Source organism: Numida meleagris, chromosome 6 (assembly GCF_002078875.1).
Source record: "Numida meleagris isolate 19003 breed g44 Domestic line chromosome 6, NumMel1.0, whole genome shotgun sequence".
NCBI lineage: Eukaryota > Metazoa > Chordata > Aves > Galliformes > Numididae > Numida > Numida meleagris.
The window spans coordinates 52,118,163-52,131,985 of NC_034414.1; the positions used below are offsets into that span (position 1 = coordinate 52,118,163).

General features: G+C 37.6%; 1 protein-coding gene across 6 annotated transcripts in view; it reads right to left on the reverse strand.

Moving 5' to 3' along the window:
* Positions 1–12,856, reverse strand: part of PPP1R13B (protein phosphatase 1 regulatory subunit 13B) — a 54,543-nt gene extending 41,687 nt beyond the window's left edge. For 5 of the 6 annotated variants that reach the window (XM_021402024.1, XM_021402022.1, XM_021402023.1 and 2 more), the window contains exons 1-2: positions 12,719–12,856; positions 2,125–2,272 (exon numbers count right to left, since the gene is read on the reverse strand). In XM_021402024.1, the coding sequence (XP_021257699.1) occupies positions 2,125–2,272; positions 12,719–12,841 (271 nt within the window). In that variant the 5' untranslated portion in view covers positions 12,842–12,856. Of the gene's footprint in view, positions 1–2,124; positions 2,273–2,868; positions 3,004–12,718 lie in introns of those variants that run through there. The other variant, XM_021402020.1, reaches the window with a different exon arrangement.

Here is a 13,823-nt window from a genome sequence, read left to right on the forward strand (position 1 = left end):
CCATTTTTTTTCTTCTCTAGTCATTTTTTCCCCCACACTTTCAGTGAAATATAATCCACACACTAATCATCTTGAGTGAGACAGATTTGTGATTGTGCTTTTGTGTCAGTTTAAAACAAACAAAAAAAGAAACAAAACAAATGAAAAACAACCTTGGAACCAGAAGCACAGTTTGAAGTTTGATATTCCCATTCAACAGGTAGAAGTGTTGGGAAGCATCCTGCTTCAAAGCTTAAACATCTGCTTCAGAGAACTGGGGAAACTATGATGCTCTATCAAGTAGGTAAGAACTGGACAAAAGCAGTTATCTCCATATTCTATTAACCGTATTGCTGATGGAGATCTAAATGTTAATGGGATCCAAGACACATAATTCACAGGGTAGACACCAAAACCTACTTTTAGTTCTTCCACCTTTCCCTGGATAAATTTTATTTCCCACTTTACAGAAACTTTTAAGGTCAGTTAGTTGACCTTTTGAGAAATAATGCGTTATTTCCACAAAGTATTTTCTCAGCCTTAGAAGTCAGAGAAAGTTCGTGCTTGCATTTGCTGGGGTTACAAGACACAAAAGTCCCAAGATGTTGTGGATCACAGGCTAGAGTTTCTTTTGCTGCTAACTGAGAACATTCTTCAGATTTTTTGAGTATATCCTCAAAGCACTGTAAAAGTGGAAGGACAAATAATGCCATATATGTTACGCTTCCACAGGCCAGCGATTGCAAAATATTAGGGATAGGCAAGTGCTGTTAAACAAAGTCTGCACATCCATTTTATAAATTTATATGATGCACTTGGTATGTACAGACCTCCTCATAACCTAAACTTCCAATATGGAAAGTTTTTAACCCTGCCGTAAACTTTATCCTTAAGGAGTTTTCTAAATTAAGTGCTTTTGTATCCCTATAACTGCAGACACGCTCAGCCTCTCCCCTGCTTACTCTGGCCTGCAACTCTGCAAATTCCCATCCAATTAGGAAATGACTTCTTGCACCCCCTCTTCTCCTTATAAAGTCTTAGAGCAGTTAGGAAATGAAAAGATATCCCAGTAGGAAACTATTCTAGACTGTTAATGCTTAAAAGCACCACAGGCATCTGAATAATGCAATAAACTTGTCTGCTTTGCAAAATGAATAAACAGCTCCTGAAGAAATAAATCCCCTCTATAAAGAATTAAGAATCCTATCTCAAGTTATGGCCTCATCAGTCTTTATACAAAACTGATGACAAACACTTTAACAGGAGTAACCTTAGTAACGGAGGGATGAGAACATATTATCTTCTCCCATCCACTGATCCTACTCATACATTGGTACATTATAACCTGGAAGTTTGTGCTGTTAAATGTAGTGCAAAATCCTCTAGAAACAGAATCCATAATAAGCTTTTTGACATTGCCCTGAAGAGGATCATCCCCATGTTCTGTAAAATAACAATTACAACACAAAAGACAAGCACTGCTACCTGCTCCAAGAGAAGTTATCCAATTTTTGATGGTACACATTCATGAAAAATCTGTAGATAATACATCTTATTCTAGTACAATTCTATATGCAGAACTTCTGTTATTCAAGATGCAGAAGGAAAAATCCATACAGACTGTCCAATTCTAAGATCCTACTCTAAACATTCTTACTTGTCAGGTTGTGTTTGTGTGCCAAACAGTGAGGAAACAGGACTGGGAATAATCCAGTTTTTTTGTATAGCCACCTATTGTATGAGCAGATCACTGACATTCCAGATTTTTATTTAAATTCTACTCCATCCCAAAGATGCTGTATGTCTATTTGAAATAAATGACACCTAGCCGGGAAAATACACTCATTTTTTATTTATTTTTATTTGTAATGAGGTGGTTACTGAACACTTCATGTAACTTGATAATCTTAAATACATGCATTTTATCAATTACTCCATGCTAAGGAAGGAAACAGAGGAGAAAACAAACATCAAAAAGAACTGCATTGGTCTCTACAGACATTGAACACGGTGCTTTGCATGAAATTTTGCTAGGAAAAAAGATAAAGTACAATTAGAAATCACTAACATTGAAAACACAGTCTTTTTTTTCTTAAATAATTGTCATATAAATTTAAATCAATTTCCACCATACATTTTGCTTACCATTTCCACGCCATACTTCAGCCAGATGGCAGCTTCCTTCTCCAGGCTCTTTGCAGAACTCTACTACATCGCGACAGGTTGTTTCTGGTGTAATTGGAACTTCTGTCAGAATCTGCTCGTTGTTACTCAGAAACACAGTTAATATCATCTGAAAGAAAAAAGTGGCAGAATATTAAAAATCTTGACTAGTATATGGGTAAAACAAAATAAAACCACCAAGCACAGGGTCAGAAAGTCAGAGGGTTGCAGCTGCTTAGTTACCTGCTAGAGCTAAAACCACTGAGAAGTCAGTTCTTCTCATTCTTCAGCTCCCACTGCTTGCTGTGTTGATCAGATGTACATGCAACCTTACAGCAGAAGTACTAAGTTTGCTTTCTTTATTCAAATCTATAACATCAAAGGATGACTTTACCTCTAGTAACTGCTCCCAACTATTCCAGTTGGAAAGTTGCCACAAAACAGAAAATAGTTTTTCTTCCCTTTCCACCTTAAAAATATTCCAGATGACATCAAAGAAAACAGAAAGAAGAAAAGGTAGAATGAACTTTGTAGGGGAAAAGCCTAGTTCTAAGAGATAATACTAATCTGGGTTGAAGTAAGTTTCTATTCAAAGTCTTTTCTCCTTAAATAAATGTGCACACAAATATATACATGCAGAGCTATTCCTATCTTTTTTCCATCTCAGTAGATGTATCCTGCTGCAACATCGAGCACTCAAAAACTGTGCATATCAGCTTAACCCACCTCATCCCCTTGCTTCACATGTATTATGACATGGTCATTAACAACATGTTCATTTGCTACATTAGATTTTCCCAGGGCAGTGGGCATGGCCCCGAGCTGCCAGAGTTCAAGAAGCATTTGGAATACGCTCTCAGATACAGCGTTTGTGTTTTGGGCGGTCCTGTGTGGAGACAGAATTTGGAACTTATGATGCTTGTGAGTCCCTCCCCACACAGGACATTCTGTGATTCTATGATTCTACACATTGCCCTGCTACGGACCTCTGTCTTACATAGTGTTCTTAATGGATTTGGTTTGTAGGCCCTCATGGCATTAATCGCAAGAGGTTGGAAGCATATCCTTTACAGCTGAGGGCTTGTCAGAAAATAAAAATCCAAGAAATGAAGTCCTAATATAGGGATGCTAAAGTGATTCATTTTTTCTCTGAATGAGACTGGTTTGAGCACCAGTTAAGATTGTATTTGGAGGCAGATATTTCTGTGTCCAACTAAATCCTCAGAGACATCTGACCTTCAGCTCTTGCTCAAAATTAAACAGATACTTTCAAACACTGTATCAGCTCCTCTTCCTCACTTCTCATTTTCCAATCAGTAAGCAAGTCACAATTCTGTTCTGTAAACTTACAGCAATGGAAGACAGATAAAGTAATGTTTCAAAAGACATGGCTATGGTAATAGATGTCCCTAAAGAATATGAGAAAGCTACTGACTTTGTCTTCAGAAACAGTTCTCAGATCTTTCTAATAAATAAAATTTAGCATCACATATTGAACTACTAAGATTAAACCTAATCATTTAGCAGCTCTTCATTAAATGAGCTCTTCTCCATTTAACCAGAGTTGTGTTTCAATTTGCATAGGCCAATCTAACATTTTGTAACATTTTTCATTTCTGGGACATATTACACGTACCAAACTGGAGGTCTGCATTACTAACAGCTATATACTGAGCAAAAGCAGTCTATCCCAGCATTCTGTCTACTTCAGAAGTAAGCACAGGACAAATTCCAAGGAATTCAGAGGTTTCCAGCTCTCAGTCTCCTCATCAGACCTTCAGGCTATTTTAGTCCACATTTCTACTCTCCCTCAGCCTGCCAAGCTTGTACTTACCCTGAAGTTTTCAAATTAACTGCATTTCCATGCAAAGAGCAGCCCCCCAGGGCTGTAAATATACTAGCACTCACCCTTGAGTTTCTCCAACAGCAGTATTAAAGTGAGCTATAGTACAGATAGGATAAAACTACAGATAATGAAGATGTCTGTAACCAATTATTGTTTACAGTTCACCATGTTATTTTTTCCCACACACAAAAAGAGTCAGAAGCAGCCAAAATTCAATCTATGTGGAATCTTTTACAGAATAAATATCTGATACTGAATCCAGTAGTGGAATTTTACCTAGTATTTAAGAAGGAAGAGTCCTACATGAACATAAAATTTAGAAGGAACATTAAGAGGTCATCCGATCCAGTCTCTTGGCCTCAGGCAGGATCAACTACACTGAAATTATCCTGCAGAGATGCTTGTTTAACCTGTTTTGAAGAGCCTTTCATGATGGAAATTCCACAACTTCCTTGAGCCATCCACCCCAGAAGTCCAGGTTTCCGGGTGTAAGGAAAAGTTCCACAAAGTCTAATCAAAGCTTGCCATTCTATAATACATATCTTCTCCCAGCCTCAGATACTGTCATCTGAAATCGATTGAGGATGACAGTACAAGTATACTGCCTTCTCCAAGGCATGATGTCACTCACAATATCATCTGCAAGATAGCCAGGAAAGGTGGCTTGCTAACAAGGAGGCAAGGTGCTGTAGCCAGCTGCTCTCATACTGCTCCCAAGCAAGCTTGTTAAAGTAAGGATTTATTTATTTTTAACAGGTTGTCGGAGTAACACCATGGGAACTGAAATGTTGTGCTGTGAAACAGATGGCCTGAAACAAAGGAAGACTCAAAATATTGAGAATTATTAACATCTTGCAACATTAATTAGATTCTCAAGTCAGAGGCATAGCTATGCCTGGTTGTGTGGAGATGGAATAATAATCAGAGGTAATTCAGAAGGAAAAAATACAAAGAAGCATTGATGGAGTCTTGAAATCTGCTGCTCAAGAATACGAGCAAGGCATACTTGTGAAATACACAGTACACCCACTGATGTAAATTTGTTTTATGAAAAAATGTTTTTAGCTGAGGATTAGATGCAGAACTGATCATTCCTTTGATTTCTCATTTCAGCTAGATTCCAAATGGGAACGATTGTAAAAACCCATGTTCTTAAAATGAGTTCATAACCATAGTCACAATCTGGTTCAATCATCAAAAAATCTTAACGTGTGGACACAACAGCACGCAGTAGGATCTACCTACAACTCATAACAATGTTGCCTCAGGGCTTTTGTGTCCTATTTTGTTTCCACAGAATACATACTGAGCTTTAAATCTCGCACTTGCTTCCTCAATATATGGATGCCACCTGTCTGCTACTCTTCTCTGCTACTCCTTCTTCCAAACCAATGGCTTTATTCCAACCTCCAATCCCTGCTTCTGTTTACTCTTCTCTTCCCCGCTTCCAGTATAATCCCTCACAGTTCAGTTCTATTCCATGACAGGTAAGCTCTACCAAAATCACAGTCTGCCTTCAAAGTTTCTCTGTTATCTCACTCATTTCTCAGCTTACTGAGAACCTTCTACTCAACTGAAATCTTTACCCAACACGGATAAATAGTTACACATGTTCTTCTTCATCTGCTGTCCCCATTTCTCCAGTTCCAAATTTTCCTCTCCTATCAAACTTCTTGTTATTTGAAGGCTACATTTAATCACTCCTGCCATTTCTCAAGGAGAAGAAAAGAGGGATACATTCACAAGATCTACATCCTTGCTTACTACCTCCTCTCTTTCCACAGCTTGATGATGTTGCCCACAAGTTTCAGCAAGCATCTTCCACTGAGACTGCAATTTTCTTTCTAGACCTGATCTCTTACTGATGACCCTGAAATTTTAACCATCCCCAGTTAACTCTTGTGAATGCCTGGCTACCAATTCAAGTTCTATACGGCTAGCACACTGCCCTCAGATTTCATATTCATCGTTACAGATACCCAAAAATATAAGCTGTAATACAGGTATCTTTGACAGCAATCATTTTCTTAGCCTTGTGTCCCAGACCCATCTCTAGTTCTTCTGTACAGTATGTAAGGCATAGACAGCATTTTCTATCAGCTGGTACAGCTAATGCTCTCAGAACTTGGAAACACATCTATCGGTTTCCCAAATTTTCACTGGCGTGCTTTTATTTTTTAAAACATGTAATGAGTAAAAATTATTTTTCAAGCCTATGGCTTTGACCACATCATCTTTCTGTATCAATCCCGTTAAACGCAATTTATTGCTCTTGCCTTTCCCATTGTGACATGGAGTCTTCTCCCCTATTGTTTTTCACTCAGTATCAGTAATTGATGCTGAAATGGTCCTTTACACCAGCTTCTGCTCTCCAAGTAGTGAACAGATGTTTTTGTGCTTTCTTCTCTGCTGTTCATTGTGCTCATATGCACCTAGAAAGTGACCTCTGTTTTCCATGACCAACTTCCTTTGTCATTCTGGTTACAAAACAGAATAGACACAAGCTACCAATATACTGAAAATGATCAGGCAGATACATCTTGTTTTGTCTAATTAGACTCCTCCAGCTGACCACTTCAACCCTCACTTTATCTCAAACTGAGATTGCAAGAGTTCTGCACCAATGATGCATTCGTAACTCCCCTATCACAGCAAGATCCCACAAGGCTACAAACACACATTACATGCTACAAATACAGAAGCAATCTTAAAAATGAGCCTAATATCCTTTCTTCTCTATGAGTTTATTCAGTCTGTCCTAGACGTTTCTACTTGGGTTTTTCAACTCCGGTTGCACTCTCCAGTACAATGCTATTAATTATCACTGGGAGAAAAAACATACAAGCACTACACAAAAACAGAAGACAGCAGCTGATGCAGCCTGTTGTTTCTTAGTTATGGAATTGCCTAGAAAGTTAAGAACTTCCAACTTCATTCAGAAGTCGTTCCTCACCCTTTTTCTGCAGTCTTACAAAAAAAAAACAACCCAACAACAACCACCCACAGCCACCCATAAAACACACAAACAAAAAAGCTTTTGATCGTCAGTTAGTATCTCAAATTAAGAAGAGCAGGCATTTATTTGGATTCTCTTTGACAAGTATTTTCATAGAGATAATATATACATCTTGTTCAAACAATACCTTATACTACCCCAAGATATAAAACACCTGTGCTTGAGAAGAACTAAATTGCACAACCCAAACTAGGACATAAAATCCCCCAAATGCCTTATGCCCAAGTAAATTTACTAACTCAGATAATACAATAAACTGTGCTGTTTTAGCCTAATATAATCTAGTGTAAGTACATATCTTCTGATACCCTACTCTCTGAAAATCGAATTATTTAAGCTATCAGAAAGCAACCAGCACACTAATATTTCAGGACACACTGAAATACCGGGATTTAAAACAGTCCGAGTTGATGTGCCATCAGTTTTGATAACTTTGATTTTGCTGACCTGGGAATCCCAGTTGCTTTCCATACTTAAGGTGCAACAACAATACAGTTTTCACTAAAATGTCTAAAACTATATCATACTGAAACATCAAAGCCTGTTCAGTCAAATGTAAACCTTGGTTAAGACAAACATTTTTAGTTAATAGAAAAAGAAAATCAGAAGATTTCTATGCAAGAAAAATGCTAAGAGGTGAAAAACCATCCCTCTGGGGATGAGACATGCTATCATAATCACAACCCTGCACGATAAATGCTCAGGGAAAAAAGTTACAAATTATCAATTATGCCATGCAAGTTTGCTTGCATAGAATTCATGCCACTACATAAATCTTGCACCAGTTACAGCTGTAGGAATTCTAGCTGCACATTTTGAGCACTAAGACTGAATTGTATTTGCTTTGCAATGCGCACTGTCCCTTTTTTAAGATTGTAGACTTTATTCAGGGAAGCTTTAAGCAATTATATTTTGAAAGAAACCAGACTATGAAGTTATAAACTGTTTTAATTAAAACTATATAAAGATGTATTCTTGACTCAAGTAATTTCTTTTTACTGTAAGATTTGTTTGTTCTGAAATCTCAAGTAAATCTCTGATGTTGATTATTATACATGTGTCAGAAAAGCAATAAGATTTAGCCATCCCACTTTCATATATTAAGGAGAAATCTTTAAAGCAAGTCTAACAAACAAGTTATTCACCAGCATGTTTTGCCCCAATAATTACTCACCTTCAGAATGAAACTAGGCTTTTTAAATGTAGATTTCCTGTAGAATTTGTTGCAATATACTCGTGACATTTCATTTAAGAGCACATTTCTATTATTTGAGCACATTCCTATCCCTTACTGCGTTTATCACTTTTTTTTTTAACCATCTTTCCCCCCTTTCATGTGTAGGGGGTGAGAAACAAACGAGTACAATTTCCATATTTCTGAATACATTTTCTTACAACTAACCTGTACCAAACAGTTTAGGTCAAAGTTTAGAATTCATTCATGCCTGTTGACTGTACTGGTACAATGCACAGAGGCAGTGCAACCAGTACAGACTTGTAGAACACAAAAAGGAGTAAAGCTTTCTGCCAAACTGCATACTTGCAAAACCAATGCCATGCTTCTTCATACTTTCTTAAAATTTGAAGACAACTGCATCCAAGTGACTTGGAAAAGAATTCACAAAATTGCTAGCAGGTCTCTGATGCTAAAAATGTCAGATCATTCTTCCACAGGCTGTTAAGATGCATTAAATCCACACATTTCATTATTGATAAATGTGAGCATTCAGAAGAGTACTCAAACACTAAAACCTGATATTTTTCTTGGAATACATTTTCTATTTTGATCAAATCTGAAAATTTTATGTTTCTTAAACATTTATTTGAACCAACTTCACAAAAGCCCTTTTTGCACAGCCTCACACACTAGTTGCATTAACCTGCTCTTTGTCATCACTGAAAGAAAAACAAACATCTGCTTTGACGTCCACCTCTGGAGGTATTTGCACAAGACAACCTGACTGCAGAAAACACAGCAAGAAGGTAAAAATAGTTTTGCCAGTCAATGCTTATACCAAGAAACTGATGTAGGATAAAATTCCTTCTTTTGGTAGAGCACAGAGATTACTTTTTAAAAAAAAGGATTTAATTTCTCTTATAGAAATGTGGTAGCATACTATTCATTAAAAGAAATCTTAAGATCTTCCTTCAATTCTGCAAAGCTCACACATGTGCAACAGCTTAAAGAAGGGGGGAAAAAAAGCATCACAGATGTTTCCTCTTAGGACTTTTACAACTGTTGCTTTTGTCCTCTTCAGAAAATAAGCTGCAAGTCTGACAGCCAGCATTCCACAGGATATAGACCATTTCAAGAACCTACACCTGCTTGCTATTTATTTGCTGAAGCAATACTCTGTTGCTCTTTGTTACTGAAAGAGAAGAAGCTACAGAACCAAGGGCAGATTCTGAAAGTGAAGTGTCTTATTCCATACAGGGGCAGACTTCTGGGACTGCAGAGAACTAAGTCAGCAGTTTTGGTAGAGGAAGGAAAGAGCAACTGCCATCAAGTATTTAAATACATCCAACTAAGCAAGGCAGGTCTGCAGATTATTAATGAAAGGTATAGTAGTAGCTCACTGGAAGGCTTCCAGAGCTCCAGGAAAACAAAACCTACTGAAACAACAGCAATTTAAAAGTTCATTTGCATAAACACACGAGCAACCCACGGACTCAAGTGGACGTTCAGAACCCACTTTGTTATATCAGAAGCCATGGTGCTAATGCTCTGCCAGCTCTGCAGGCTTTATCTTTATAGAAGCTGTTTATTGTTTGTCACAACATTGGAATGCTGCCTTTTAGATTCAGACAGTTCCTTTGAAAGCCAGCAGCAGTTGGGATTCCAATAAATTAGTTAAAAAGAGGGGCAATAAGCATGTGGCTACAGAAGGGAAAATGGGTATAGGCAAAAAGGGACAAGGACTAAGAGGCTGCACTACAAACAAAACTATTAATTTAAAAGGAAATCTGTTCAAGTGCAATATTTAACATCACATGCTAAAGGGACACAGCCTGAAGTTAGAGAAATATATAAAACACGCCTCTTGTGATGTTTTATAGTGGAAAAATGTAATTTGGCACTTGCTACAGAATGAGTTCAACATCCCTGCATCATTATCTGTTGGCTTGGTTCCTAAATTGCTACATCTGGAGGAACAGCAAGAGATCTTGTTGTTGCTCTTTGATGCAAATAATTCCACAAAAGGACTGCCAAGGCACAAGTTACTGTATAAGAGACTTCAGAACACAGTGATAACTTAAGGTATGCCAACAAGTTCTTGCCAAGCACATTTTGTCATTAGCTAACATAAAGTTCAAATGAAGGGATTTTTATTTTTTCCAGTGCTAGGTTTTGAAATTTCATGGTGTCCCACCATTTCAGTATGCAAAACAACCACCATTAAAGGCAGAAGTCGGAAACCTGAGAGACTCTGCACACTCATCAGTTGATGCTGGACCTTCCAAGCCACTGACAGGGATCATGACAGTTCAAAGAAAAGGAAGTATCCTCACCTTGCAAATTATTATGCTCTGATTTGCTATAGGACTGTTGAACATGAGTCCTTGCCATCTATCAACCATGAACAGAAGCAAACTGAGACTTCTTCAGAACTTTCTAGGATACTTGCTGGCTTCACTGAAGATACAGACACAAAGTATTGTAAAACAGAAACTGAGTAAGTCTTTAAATGACAAACCTCATTGTTACTGCCTGCCTAATTTCAATGAAATTTATCTATAGCACCAGGAGGAAAATAAACAAGTCAGTAGGCACATCAGTTTTGTTCTGATTAAGAAGAAAAATAAGTTGTTAATCTATTTAAGGAATTAGCAAATGCCTGCTACATCTAAGTATGTTAACAACTGTTTGGGCTTCTTAATGGGAGTTCCTTAAACAAGGAATTCTTTAGAAAATGCACGATGCTCATATTTCCACTATTCTTCACATCTCCAGCCCAGCGCCCTCCAAACCAAATTGTTCAGAGTTAAGAGGGGAACTGCAGTACAGGACGAGTTGTGGCCCTAAAGCTCCTGCGGAAAAGAAGCGAGGAATCACTGTGGTATTACAGCCACATCTCACTCAACTCTGGGCTCATGCTGAGAGCTCTAAATCTTTCCTGTCTGTCACGATAACCCGTACATCATACATTAGAAGCATGAACAGCTTGAAACAACAGTTCTACAACATTAACTGCCTATTTCATTTACTCAGCTGGAGAGACACAAACAACACATTTAAAAATACTGTTAAATATCTTGTTTTCCGAAACATTAAGGAAGATGTTTTACTGAAGAACAATACAACTCTAGTTCCTGTAAGATCTGCAGTAAACTCAGGTGAACTTATAATAAATAAAGAACAAAACCAAATTAATCCAAGGTGACTCACACTCAGAGATCACTTTATTAAAAAAAAATCTCAGCTTTCCATTTTAAACAGAAGAAAGCTAAAAAAAGGTTAAAGAAAAAAAAGAGTATTTAACTTCTTTGGGAGGTAGAAGATATGGGGAAAAGTCTTAAAGATTTTTGCATTTTGAGATTAGCAGTACCTTAATTTGCTTTAAAACTCAACACATGATGGCAACACAGGGCAAACCTGAAGACGAACAAAGTTAAACACAGCATTTGGGGTTTCTTTTCCTGAAAGAACACTTACGCCTTAAAAATCGGCACACAGCAGAAGTGTCCCACAGAATTTGTATCACAGAACAGAGCGTTCTCAAATTATTAAAAATATTTTGGCCAAGGCTAGGGAAAGGGTGGTGCTGATGTTTCTACAATCTTGTGTTCGACCTTGTCAACAGCTACTGCAAAGTCATCCAAAAAGCACCGAATTCCAGAAAAGCTCGTTCCCTATGCAGTGGTTTCATCCATCTCATCAGACAACTACAGAGTAACAAAGAGATATTTGTGCTTTTTCATTTAATAAGCTTTCTAATAAATAAATCCATACCATAAGACAAAACTAACCAACTAAAACAGGATCTTTAGGGAAGACACTGTTCCCTTTCTCGGCTAATAAAGGCAGCTTGTGGCCAACCCAACAACACTGTTTCATTTTACAAACAAAGAATGACATCTATGAAAACTACAGACTCACATACGTAAAGTTACAATCAGAATCAGCCCTCCTCTTTTATTTTCCATACAGCACAGGAAGAACAAACTGCCACGGCTTTCTTCCACTGAGTGGAAACCATTAACAAAATACTGATTGTTTCACAGATTGCTTTCAGGGAATACCAGCCATTCAATCTGTGATGTAATGTTATCTAGCTTGGCAAAAATGTAAGAAGTGAAAGAAGAACATATCCTCTGGGATTCAACAGGCAGTCTGCAGAGTTCTCCTTCCATCAGAGTGGAAATTGCACAGAATAGAAATTAACCCTTTCAAGTACATATCTTCAGTTTTTACATGAAAGGTTTAAAATTAAAGGCTGTTCTATTTCGCTGTCAGACACCCGCTTTGGCTGAATCTAACTGATAAAAACAAGAATGTAAAGACTCTCCACCCCTCCTCCTCCCTACCTACGAAACTCCAACTGAACTTATACAAAGTAAGGTTTTTTAAAACTCAGATATTTGTTAAACAACAGAAACCCATCAAGGAAAGATCCCATGTACAAACACTCCAAGCCATGATAAGAAATCGGTGCTCAGCACTTTGTGATTTCTTCTAAAGTTTAATTTTACAGCAAAAAACAAAGTAATCCCACCTTTTTTATAACTCTGTCCTTTATCCAGTTTTTAGAGTGATGTCCAGTCTTTTCCGGTAGCCAAGATTTTTCTTTTGATGTTTTTATAATATTCTGAAGAACCATTCTTAAAATATTCTTCATGTGGACAGTCGTAGTAGTGAATATAAATATATTGTGCAGAGCTAAAACCTAGAACAGTTCCTGTGCAACAGCTACAGTGAAAAACTACTTAAATGGAGTATTTTTGGTCTGCTGGCATATGAATTCAAGCAGCAGTGACGAGCAGTGATAAGATGTTCCAAAGAAACAAGACAGGCCACAGTTGTGACAGGAACAAGATAGGCGAGATCAAGTTTCCCCTAATTAGGCAAGGTTGCAGTAGGGGAGTTCTGCTATCCTCTCATTGTGCAATCGTCATCTTTGTTTGATATTGTAATGACAAACATTAAATATTCATCTTAAATAAATTTACATATAAGGCTCTGTCTGTCTCCGAAGAGACAAGTGATTTCTCTGCTGCAGAGGGCAATGAGATGAGCAAAAGTTCCAAGAGCAAATGATTCCAACATCTCCCAGAGACTTTTTCATAATACATTTCCTTAAATCACTAAAACGATTTTAGAAGACCAACCAGCTTAAAGAAAATAACAAAACACACTACGCATTTAAACTACAGTATTTTTAGGCACAAGTACTATCCCATTCTTGGCAAACTCTTTCTTCTTACTGGATGTAATTCAAGCAGCAGAGAATACGAAATGGTGAACTGTGTTTCTGATTGCCTCTTCATGTTAAGGGACAGGGAGTGTTTATCATCATTCCTGTCAACACCGTACAGGATCCAGAGCGGGGGACAGAAAGATGGCACCAACTTGCTCTTACTCTGCAATCACACAAGCAAAGCATATTCCTCAGCCCAATCCATTCCCTTAATAGAGAAAATGAAGAGAAAGAGTAAGCAAGCGACCCAGGGGGAAGAAAACAAAACAAAAAAGCACGCACAAGAGAACTTAAACAACCCATCTCTCATATAGCAGAGATGTGTTATGTTTTCTGAGCAGCACCTTACATTAACTGCAGGAAGGGAAGAGCAATGGATTCTCAGCTCAATTTGTGATCCACA